General features: G+C 60.3%; 1 protein-coding gene across 3 annotated transcripts; it reads right to left on the reverse strand.

The window, feature by feature from the left end:
• Positions 1-449: 449 nt before the first annotated feature.
• On the reverse strand, positions 450-9,294 carry SPATA20 (spermatogenesis associated 20). 3 transcript variants are annotated; one of them, XM_075559292.1, is made up of 16 exons: positions 9,103-9,294; positions 8,111-8,290; positions 7,959-8,023; positions 7,641-7,795; positions 7,415-7,558; positions 7,135-7,336; positions 6,259-6,389; positions 6,058-6,162; positions 5,759-5,833; positions 5,461-5,670; positions 5,188-5,380; positions 4,539-4,707; positions 4,085-4,296; positions 2,469-2,668; positions 930-1,010; positions 450-761 (listed from the first exon to the last, which is right to left on the reverse strand). In XM_075559292.1, the coding sequence occupies exons 1-16, from the start codon at positions 9,141-9,143 to the stop codon at positions 591-593; spliced, it is 2,334 nt and encodes a 777-aa protein (XP_075415407.1). In that variant the 5' UTR covers positions 9,144-9,294; the 3' UTR covers positions 450-590. The 3 variants fall into 3 exon arrangements, with proteins under 3 accessions (XP_075415407.1, XP_075415409.1, XP_075415406.1); XM_075559294.1 differs by lacking the exon at positions 9,103-9,294 and adding an exon at positions 8,843-9,094; XM_075559291.1 differs by lacking the exon at positions 9,103-9,294 and adding an exon at positions 8,417-8,827.
• Between the last annotated feature and the right edge of the window lie 2,443 nt (positions 9,295-11,737).

Raw genomic sequence — 11,737 nt, forward strand, 5'->3', positions numbered from 1 at the left:
CCAGCCCCACCCACTTGCCTGAGCCACCTCTGCCCCTTGCCTGCAAGCAGCGGGTGGATAACATAGCTCCTGGCAGGGACACCCAGGGTCTGTTGGGGTGAGGCTGAGGATTGGGTGGGTCTCCGAAAAGCAATGTTTTACTCGGGCACAGGCTGCCACTCTGCCAAGCAAAGCTGATCAGAAGCAGTGTGATCTCCCTGCCCCTTCTCCACTCCAAACACTCCCTACTCCCAGCCCCCACTCCCCAGCTCTGCCCTACTCATCCTCCTTTTGAGTCCCCAACCCCTGAGTTTTATTCCTGTGCAGTGTTCACAGGAGGGGGCAGGATTGGCCTGGTGGTGACTCAGGAAGAAGAGAGGGGTTCCCAGAGAAAGGCTGCTGCCTGCCAGGTGGGAACTAGGCCCCCTCCACGCACAAGCCAGGCTGAGTCCGGAGCTCACCTTGGGACACTATGAGGTTTATTCCAGAGATGTGGCTACCTGTGGGGGTGGCAGCGGGGTGGCTGAGGAGGCCTGTGCCCTGGCAGGGTGCTAGTCTCTGGTCAGTTGGGAAACAGCACCTTCCACCTCAGCAGGCAGAGGCTGAGACAGTCACTGAAGCAGCAGTTTGCGCAGCTCACAGGGGTCAGTGATGGGCATGGAGTAGGCCTGGTTCTCGCACACGTAGGCTGTGGCCTGGTTCTCCTGCTGCTGCAGGGTGCTCAGGAAGGGCAGCTGGCGGGATATGAAGCTCGAAGGGTCACCATCGGCCAGGATTAGCACCTAGGGCAGCACAGAGGTGGTTAGGGCAGCATGCAGGGACCCCATGGGGTCCACTGGTGGGCTGTCTCTCCCCCTGCCTCCGCAAGAGCTAGAGAAGGAAGCGTGGGGCCCTGGGAAGGAGGAGACAGCCCGGGGGAGGCAGAGGGTGGTGGCAGGGTCAGGACACACCTTGTTAGGGACGTAGACAGAGTGGACACACTGCAGCAGAGCCTTGGTGTCCTTAGCCTGGGGGTCTCCACAGATCACAATCTGGCCGGAACAAGAGGTCACGGTGTCTGAAGGCCAGCTGTGGGTCCATCGGGGCTCCCCCACCCTCCCTCAACCCTACAGGACTTTCAGCTCCTGCCCTTTCCCCTCTAAATGGGGTCCCCAAAGCCTGGAGTGGAGAGGTCAGAGGTCAAGGAAGGAGGCCTGGGGAGGAGGAAGACTCATCTTGGCATCCTGCAGGCCAACTGCCGATAGGGTTCATCTGACTAAGCGCCGGGCAGGTGGCGTATACACAGGAGGACACAGGGGCAACATCCCCCACACACCCCAAAAACCAGAGACCACCGCCATTGAGGCGATTCTGACTCATCCGGTTTCTAAGCCTCCAAATCTTTATGGGAGTAGATTGCTGCCTCTTTCTTACTCCGAGCGGCTGGTGGGTTTGAACCACCGACCTTTCAGTTATCAGTCCAAGGCTTCTCCGACAGTGCCTCTGAAAAAATTCAAAGCCAAACTTACGGCCATCTTGTCAATTATAACTCACAAAGAAGGCCCCTGTAAGTCCTTACGGAGGTAGAAAGTCTCATGTTTCGCCTTAGGGGCAGCTGGTGGTTTTGAACTGTCAACTTTGCGGTTAGTGGCCCAACTAAGCCACCAGGGCTCCTGGCAGCACCACCAAAAAACTACAAACCAAACTCACTGCCATTGAGTTGATTCCAATTCATAGCGACCCTGTAAGACAGTAGAACTGCCCCTGTGGGTTTCCAAGACTGTAACTCTTTACAGGGGTAGAAAGCCTCATCTTTCTCCCAAGGGGTGGCTGGTGGGTTTGAACTGCTGACCTCAAGGTTAGCAGGTTCAGAACACTGGTAAACAGAGACTTGGAGGCCCATGGCTAAGGAGCCAAACAGAGCAGCGGTGCAAAGTTCCACAGAGCAGCAGATCTCCCACAGACCTGTGCCAACCACACACGGGGCCCGACATCCATATACAGCCAAACATTTAAATACAAGCCAACGATGGTGAAACTGGACACACACAGAGAGACAAACACTCATGAGCACATCCCTGGAAAGGCAGGCATACCGACAGACTTTCTCACAGTCCTGCACCCCCCGCCCAGCAGCACCACACGTAGGGATATACATACAGACACCCACACACAGGTCCAGGTACACTGGTACACAGAAACACACACGGGATTCCACGCTCCCAACCGCCACACACTGGGAGCCCAGGGACAGGCGGGCGGCTGCCATCCCCCACACACATACCTGCTGAGCACCTCCCAGGCTGACCCAGGGAGCCTGCCTCTGACACACAAGCACACACACACTGGCAGATGGCCCCACACCTGCCACAGCTGCTCACACCAGAGCTCTTGGGGCTGGGGACAGGCAGCCCTGGGACCCCCCACCCATCCCTTCTCACATCCTCCAGAGCAACTCCAACTGCCCTGTCGCCCGGGCTCCCAGCCCTGATGCCCGTACCCTACCCCACCTGTTTGAGGGTCTGCTGGTGGGCGGAGAGGGCCCTGACCATCTCGGGCAGCGCCACCGGGACGCGGCGCATGCGGTCTGAGAAGGCAGTGAGCAGGCACACACATTTGTCCAACCAGTCCTTGTGGCCCGTGAAGCCGTGCAGCCGGAGCAGGTTGTGCGCCGATACGGAGTTAGCGCTGGGCTCTGCGCCGTCCTGGTCTGTGGGATGGGGGGTGGGGAGTGACGGTGGGAATCAGTGGGTGGGGGGTGGGGGGATGGCCTTCGGGAGAAGTCCCAGCCCCATGGCTCCCCTGGGCCTGAGAGGTGAACACCAGACCCACCTGTTATTGATGTGCTGCTCTCTCACCTGTTGCCTAGCTCCACTGGTCCTGGGTCGAACTGGTGATCCACCCCCCACCCCCGCCCTGTCCCAGAACGCCTCATCCCTCTGCTGACACTTCCATCCCCCCACGTCAGGATACTCAAGCCAGAAGGGGCATCAACCATGTCCCTCCACTTCAAATCCATCCACAAGTCCTGCCGGGTCTGCCACAGCATGGACCCCAAGCTGGCCGCCTCTCCCGTCAATACATCTACTCTGGTCACCTCTTGAACACCTGCCCAGGCTGGACACCAGTAACAGCCTCCTCACCAGCTTCTCCCCATTTCCCCTGCTCCCATCTCTTCCCAAGCAGCCCCAGTGACAGAATGACCTTGAATCGACACCAAATGGGGCCGCAACCCCCTTAAAGCCCTCAGAGCCGTCCAGCCCTTGTCATGGTCCACAGGCCCTGTTCACCTCAACGCCACACCCCCTTGTCCTGCAGGACGCAGGCTCTCTGCCCCTCGGGCCTCTCGTACACTGTCCCCTCCACCAGGACTCTCTCTAGTGCCTCCAGGGCACTGGGGCTCCTTCCTGCCTGTCAGGACTCCGGCCATGAGCCACCTGCCCCAGGTCTTCCTGGACTCCCTGCCATCTGAGTAGGCCACTCTGTTGCTTCTCTCCAGGCCCTTATCCCCTCGGGCAGCGAATATGCACTGAGCATGCCACGTGTGCCACGATTGCTCCAGACCCTGGGGACACAGCAGTGGACAGACAGACGGTGCGACTCCTAGCGGCTTCCCCTGAACGAGAGGGAGTGGCCACTAGCAACAGCCAAGTAAAGACACACTGGGCGGTGCCTAAATGCCCCTGGGGAAATCAGGGGGCTCACCCCGCTCTATGGGGCCATACTTTGGGCATTTTTGCATGAAACTTTCCTGGGCACTAATTGTGTTCCCAACTACACCATACGTTTCCTGAGGGCAGAGACCACACCGGGCTGGCTCTGAGACATGTGGACCGTGCCGGTTACGGTGTGGAGTGTACACATGGATGCAGTAAGCTTCCGTCACCTAGCTGGAGAGCGTAATGCCAGCCCCATGTTGGTCTATGAAGGAGCTGAGAACCAGGGGCACAGGGGGACTAAGTCCAAGTCAGCCCCGTGGTAAATGGAGGTGGGAGGGGAGCCCAGGACAGCCCAGCCGCCACTCACCCCCTGTCCCCACCGCTTGCTCTTCAACACTACACGCACTTGCATTCCCCCCTGGGTGCAGCCCCCCCACTCACCCACCCCCCGTGCACTCCCAACTGACCGTCTTTGAGGCGCAGGGGCAAGCCAGCCTCCAGCTCGGCCTCGCTGCAGAAGTAGCCACCGCCCCTCGAATCCCAGAAGAGCCTGTCCTGCGTGTCCTGCAGCCTCAGCGCCCACTCGAGCCACGCACTCTCCTGTGAGGCCTCATACAGGTCGAGCAGGCCCCGCACCACGAAGGCGTAGTCCTCCAGGAAACCCCAGTTGGGCGAGTTGCTGCGGGGAGGGACGTTGTGGGTGCTGAGGACAGACGGGGGGGGGCTTCCCCAGAGGGGGCCCTTGACATGCTTGACTTCACTTAACTCCCAGATAAAAGCCATGTGCCCATTTACAGGGCAGGGAGCCAACAGACCCAGGAAGGGGACAAGCTCCCGGCAGAGACAGGACTAGAGGCTTCAGGAAGGAGAGGGCATGGGCAGAGGCAGCTCCCCACCCCCCCAAGCCTGCTGGACTCAGACCTGTGCTCCACCGTGCTCCCAGACCCCGCGTAGCAGGTCCGCATCAGGCGGCCGCTGGCCACGTCAAACATGTGCCGCTTCAGGAACTTGGCCCCACTGATGGCGCAGTTGATGAACTTCTCCATGCCCAGGACAGCCCCAGTCACTGCGTAGCCCGACACCATCAGCCCTGGAGGGAGGAGAGACCAGAGGTCGGGGGCAGCTGGCATGGTGCAGACCCTCCAGATGTCTGCCAGTCCCAACACTGTTCTGGGGCAGCGGGGCCCAGGGTGGACCCCAGTGTCAGGCGCTCAGGCGGCGCACAGCCCTCCTGCTCCCGAGCTCCTCATTGAAACGCTCTACACCCCAGTTTGCACGTCTGTGCATTAGTGCTAACATGCCGAATAAAGGATGAGCGACCACTAGCCAAGGCGCCCTGGTGGCACAGCCGTGACATGTTCGACGGCTAAGCAAAAGGCAGGGGCTGAAACCCACCAGCCTCTCCCAAGATGAAAACCAACCGTGACAATCCCAGAAACCCTGCGGGGCAGTTCTCTTTGGTCCTGAGCCGCCTCCTCCAGAGTGAGGCTGCTGGGCACCACCTAGCAGGTGCCTGGCACACCCCAGGAGCTTGGTAACTACAATCAGGCCTGGGACTCGGCCACCCCACCGTTCCAGGCGGCCAGCATCTTGGAGTCCAGGTGCGGCTTTGGCCGATGTTTCCGGGCCTGCAAGAGCTTCTCCAGCCCTGAACTGAGCAAGGTCTGTACGGCCTCCACATCCAAGCCGAAGCGGGCGGCGGTCAGCTCCTGCGAGTATCGGACGGTCAGCACGTTCTGGCCCTGCAGCTCCCCCTTGGGGTCCTGGAGAGAACAGCCTGGTCTCAGAGAGTCCATGCACCTGCCGGCTTCCTGGGCCGGGCCATGTCCTCACCAGCCCTCACCTGATTGGGGTTGATGTTACCGGCCTCTGTGAGCCCATAGTGCTTCATGAGGAGTTGGCCCGCGGTCAGTGGCTCAGTGGCACCCTGCACAGGCTCAGGTAGCAGCTGCTGGACCTCTTTGATCGTCCACACGTAGAAGGCTCCCTCTTTGGGCCGCATGCCCCGCTCGGGGGCCGAGTCTGCGTCCTCCGCACTGTAGAAGCCTCCAGACTGGGAGGAGGGGAAAGTTGGCTGGCCCCAGCCCTAAGATGGGAATCCCTCCCATAGCCAGGCCCACCTGCCTCTGGTGGACACACACCCGGTGGCTTAGGCTCCGGGACACATACTGCAGGATGCCTCTGGCCACATCAGCGTAGATTTCATCACCAGAGATCTGAGTGGGAGGAAGGAGGGTGGACAGAAGTCAGGGAGGGGGCCTGACACATGGGCCGAGGGTCTGCTCTCTCAGGAAGGGCAGGGCTGGGAGCCTGAGTCATGGGTGGAGTCGGGGAGCAAATTCCGAGTTGACATTGTTTAATAAGAGAAGTCATAAGAAAGGCCTGGGGAGGGGACAGGCTGTGGAACGGTGGCTTTGCTTGGTGGTGAGCCAGGAGTCACCTGGAAGGCCTGGGAGTAGGCCACAGCCAGTTGAGCCTGGTCGTAGAGCATCTTCTCAAAGTGGGGGACGTGCCACTGGCGGTCCGTGGAGTAGCGGTGAAAGCCCTGTGCCAGGTGGGACACAGGGGCTGATGCCAGCTTCTGTCCCCATCCCCTTGCCTCCTGGTGCCCCCCCTCCTGGGAATGCCTGGTCCTCTTCACCTGCCCCACGTGGTCCCGAATGCCCCCATTGGCCATCATTTTCAGGGTATGCAAGGCCATGTGCTGGGCCCGAGGACCGTCCTGAGTCAGTCGATGGCTGAGCCAGTAGGAGAACAGGAAGCTCAGGATCACTGCAGGGCCGAGAACACACAGGTGAGAGAATTTGGGGCCTCTGGCCAGGCGGGGACTAGGAGCTCTGAGAGGGTCAGGAGGTGAGTGGCCAACCCAGAGGCTAGGTTCCTGCCCCAGCCAGAAGTCAAAAGGGAATTGGTCAGCAAAGGATCAGGAGGTCACTGACAAACCCTAACTCTCTGCCATCGTCCAGTAAATACTGACTCACGGGGACAAGTTTCTGAGACTCTAGCCCAGTGGTTCTCAACCTTCCTAATGCTGCCACCCTCTCACACAGTTCCTCGTGTGGTGGTGACGCCCCCCCAACCATAAAATTATTTTCATTGCTACTTCATCACTGTCATTTCGCTACTGTGATGAATCGGGCAACCCCTGTGAAAGGGTCACTCAACCCCCAAAGAGGTCACGACCCACAGGTGGAGAACCGCCGCTCTCACTCTTTATGGGAGTAGACAGCCTCCTCTCTCTCCCGACCTCGCAGTTGGCAGCCCAGTGGGTCATCACGACACTACCAGACCTCTTCTACTGACAAGACCAAAGCCCAGGTCATAGTCACAGGACCAGGGCCAGGCGGGCACTGCTGAGCCCGTCCATACAGAGACGTCAGCTTTCACTGAGCTGGCGGACGGACCAGAAGGCCACCAACGAGCCGAGGGCGAGGCAGCCCCCTGACCAGTCAGGAAGAAGGTGGGTGACTAGAACAAGAAGCAGGAGGAGCTAAGGAGCCTGGCAGGGAGCACTGACCCGGCGTGGGGAACTTAGGGGCCTCCGCGAAGCCTCCGTACTCTTCATCATAGCCCTCGTCCAGCTGCTGGAAGCAGCGGCTGTTCATGGTGGCAGCGGAGGGTGGCAGCTGCCGGTCGCCCATGCTGATCTCGGAGCGGGCCAGCAGGGCCGCCGTGACCCTCTGGCTATTCTCCAGCAGGGCACTCTTGTTCTGCTTCCACTGCAGGAGGCAGAGCAGGCCTGGGGGTCAGCATGGGCAAGGCTCCGCATCCCCACGCCCCACGCCCCGCATACCCACCTGCTCCCGTATTCGCAGCAACACTGTGCGGAAGCCAACTCGGGTCAGACCATCTTCGGGGGGGAAGTAAGTGCCCCCCACAAAGGGCTGGAGGCTGGGAGTCAGCCACACACTCATGGGCCAGCCGCCCCCACTGCTGGTGGCCTGGCAGAGAGAGGGCGAGGGGTGAGCATGCCCCGCATTGGCACCCCACCCCACTCCACCGCTCCTGTGGGAGGGCACTCGCCTGCACGAAGGTCATGTACACCTTGTCCACGTCCGGCCGCTCCTCCCTGTCCACCTTCACGCTGATGAAATCCTCGCTGAGCAGGCGGCCGATCTCCTCGTTCTCGAAAGACTCCTCCTCCATCATGTGGCACCAGTGGCAGGTGGAGTACCCCACTGGACAGGGGGGGTCCGGGCAGCAACGGGAGTATGCGTCACAGGGCCCAACAGGGCCCAAGAGGCCCTGCGCTCTAGTTTGCTGGGGGACCCTGAGACCCAGAAGCTACTTCCCCATCCCCCATGCCTCTCCCCACATCCCAGGGAAGGTGTTTTAAGTTACCTGAGAGGAAAATGGGCTTGTTTTCGCTCTTGGCCTTCTCAAAGGCTTCCTGTCCCCAGGGGTACCTGAGGCAGCAGGGAAGGACATCGGTCAGCAGCCCAAAAGGTCTGGGTGGGCGTGGGGGGCAGGGCTGAGGTGGGAGAGGCGCTCACCAGTCCACAGGGTTGTAGGCATGTTGGAGCAAGTAAGGGGACTTCTCGTGGATGAGACGGTTAGGGGTTCTCTGAGATGCAGATCCGGGGCAACTAGGACGGCTGCCCTTTCCTCCAGCGGGCATGGGCACAGAACTAGCGACTGTCGCACTTCGGTCCTTGTCCCGGGAAGAGCAACCCCTGGCCCCGACAGGTGGAACCAGCAGGTGAGAGCAGAACATCCACGTCCACGTCCACCCTCCTCCCAGACCTAACAGCCCCCTCATCTAGCCCTTCCGGGAATACCCCGCTCCTGTCCTGACCCACCTGTCTGAACCACGGGGGAGAGCGTGGCCTTTGTGCTCCCCCTTGTGTTTTGGGGGGGTTGGGGAGAGGCGGCTCATTGGGGGCTCCGGGCCAGGTTAGTCTCCCCCCCAACCTCTCACACCCGGCAGTGGGAAGGATGAAGCCTGTGAGGTCAGGGCAGGTCACAATGGACAGAATGGATAGAATGGGCCTTCAGGCTCTGTCCCCTCCCCTTTGCGAACCCGTCCCCAGGGCGACCGGGATGGAGGGGCTCTCCCATGCCCAAGATAACCAGAATGGCTCCCACTGTGGGGTAGATGGGGCACTGGCCTGACCAAGAAAGGCTGGTGGTCCCACTGGCAGCGGCAGAGAATCAGAGAGAGAGGGACAAGGGGCTCTTTCCTCACTCAACCCCCCACTCCAGGCACTGTGGGCCAGCTCCTGTACCAGCCGCTCAGGACGCCGAGGGGCTCAGGCCAGTCCCTGACATCAGGACCCAGCCAGGGAGCGGTGGGGACGCTGGGGGGCAGCCCTCAATAACGACGGTCCCAGCTGTAACGGGCAGGGCCAGAGCCAGCCCCGGGTGCCGTTGGAGAAAGGCCCTGGGCCAGGTCTTGGGGTTCAGGGAAGGTTTCCTGGCTGCCCTGTCCTCGAGGAGCAGGCCCTGCGGGGAGGAGAACGTTACAGCGGGGGGCCTCCTCCCGTACCGGATGGCGCGCGGGAGGGGGCGGGAGGAAGGGCCAGGCATGTAGGGCTGGGCCGGCCTGGCACTAGGACGGCTGGCTGGCCGCGGGGTCCCGCCAGCCCGAGTCTACCTGGGGCCTGCCTTGAGGCCCGGCCTAACGAGGGGCAGCAGGAGGCCGCGACGCAGCATGGGGGTGGGGGAGAGGTGGTGGCCGGGAGGCGGACGGGAAGGAGGACGCGAGGCTGCGTGGGGCGGGCCTGGGCACCGACCGAGCTGCCTGCGGGTTTTCAGCGTGAGGCTGGTCTCCGATCGCCCCCCGATGGCCTCGCGCGGGGTTGCAGGCAGGACGGGCCCAGAGGGAACTGCAGGTTTCAGGGGGAGGACCTGGGTCTGTGCGCAAATTGAGCTGAGCACAGGACGACCTCTCTGCACAGGACGTCCTCTCTGCACAGGACGACCCTCCGTGAGGAAAATGTGGAGGCCTTCGGGGACGTTCGGGCTAGGGTCGCCCAGCCCTTGTCTATTTGACGGGAGAAACGAGCTTCTAGAGTTTGACCTGTGCTGTCCCCAAAGTTTTAAGGCCCTGTTTAAATCCTGCCCACTCCAGGACACCTTCCTGAAAAAGGACGGTGCACGTGGTACTTCGTGACTCACAGAAGGGCCCTAGGAGGCCCGGGTGCTCCATTGCTAATCTTGAGGTTGGTGGTTCACACCCCCACCACCTCCACCACACCCAATGGCACCACAAAAGTCCCCACCAACTGCTTGCAGAAAGAGAGCAGCCGAGTCAAGCTATGGAGCAGTTGTGCTTTGGAACACGCAGCCTCGCCGTGCATTAGAATGACCTTGGCAATAACGGGCTCTGTTTTGGGGGGTTGGTTTGGGGGCTCTGGTTTGGGGGGTATGTTGCACGCTTGGCCAGTATTTAGTAAGTGACTGCCAGTTACTGACCGAGCCTGGTGGCACAGTGCTTACTCGAGGTGGGCTGTGAGCCACAGGCTTGGTGCTTCGAGACCACCAGCCATTCCACGGGAGAAAAATGGGGCTTCCGACTCCCATAGATGATTAGTCTCGAAAACTCCTGGGAGCAGTTCTACCCAGTCCTATAGGGTCACTGTGAGTTGGAAGTGACTCGAGGACAGTGAGTTTGGGTTTGCCAAATTCTGCTAGGCACCGGGTATAGCCAGTGGTGGGCACAGGGCCACAAGGTCCTGGCCCTCGTTTTGCTCAGACTGGAAAGGGAGGTAGACGCTCATCTCGCACTCAGACTGGTCAATGTGGGCCATCTCTTCCGAGAAGGGTCATGAGTAAGTATTTCAAAGGGGCGGGGTGGGGGGGGCTCTTTGAGAAAGTCACGTTTGAGTGGCAACAGAAGGGCGAAAGGAAGCAACTTGGAGAGGGGCTGGGGAAGGAGGAGAAGCAGTGTGTGCAAAGGCCCTGAGTCTGGGCTAAGGAGGCAGAAGGTGGGAGGGCTGGGAAAGAACTCAGGAAGACAGGAAGGAGATGAGGCCAGAGGTGGGGAGAGGGTGGTGGGCAGGCCTTGGAGGGCCTTGTGAGCCATGGGAAGCAGTGCGGGTTCTTGATGAAAGATGTTGACGTGCTTTAAGCAGTGGAGTGACTGGATCGATCTGCATTGCTGAACAGGCCTCCTGTCTCCTTGGCGGAGAAAGGCTTGGACAGGGCAAGGCAGAAAGCAGAGCAGTTACGAAGCCCGTGATGGCCTATACCTCTTGGGGCTCGGAGGGTGGGGAGTGGGGATAAAATAGGAAGGACTGGGGTCCAGTGAGGAAGGAAACCGTGTCAGGATTGGGGGTGAGGGAGAGGAAAAATGCCAAGGGTAATTTTTAGGGGGTGGGGGGAGAGCATGTAAGACAGGATGGTGAGGCATCTACTGAGGGAGAGGGACAGTGAGAGGCCCGGATTTGGGGGTGGGAGGTGGGGTTCGTGGAGTCAGTTGTGGACATAATGGTTTGAGGATATTTGGAAACATTCACATGGGGATGACACGGCTTTGGATGGTAGAGGAGAAGCTGACGGGAGGGGGCACCCAGGGGCCGTAAGTATGGAGACGGTGTGGGCATGGACAAGATAGTCTAGGGAGACAGCCAAGGGCTCAGGGTTGAGGAATTCCAGGTAAATCTATCAAAGGCGGGAATGAATGGCTGAGTGGTAAAAGGACAACCAGGAGAGGGGAGTCCCCGAGATGAAGGGGGAGAGGGAGGGCTTGTCCACCCGGCCAAAGACTCCCGAGACGCCAACAAAATGCCCCATGGGCTGTGGCAACGTGGGAGCCATTGATACCACAACCAAACCCACATAGCGACTCCCAGTGACCCTACAGGTCAAGGCAGAACTGCCCCCAGGGGATTCCGAGACTGTGACCCCTGGCAGGAGTGGAACGCTTTGAGTAAGCACTGCGCCAGTGAGGTCAGGCTGAAAAGGGGAGCTGGGTTGACCTGGACTGACAGGTGAAGGGGAGAAAGGGGGGAATCCAGAGATGGAGTGGGGGCTTGGTGCGAGGGAGAAGAGGCAAGGATACTTTCAAGATGGATGGGGCTCTATCGGGTACCGTCGATAGGAAGGATTGTGACAAAAGATGTCAGGGGAAGATCATTCACCCTGGGCAGTCTCTGAAATCATGGTGGGGTTGGGTGGCG

This window comes from Tenrec ecaudatus, chromosome 10, assembly GCF_050624435.1.
Source record: "Tenrec ecaudatus isolate mTenEca1 chromosome 10, mTenEca1.hap1, whole genome shotgun sequence".
Lineage (NCBI taxonomy): Eukaryota > Metazoa > Chordata > Mammalia > Afrosoricida > Tenrecidae > Tenrec > Tenrec ecaudatus.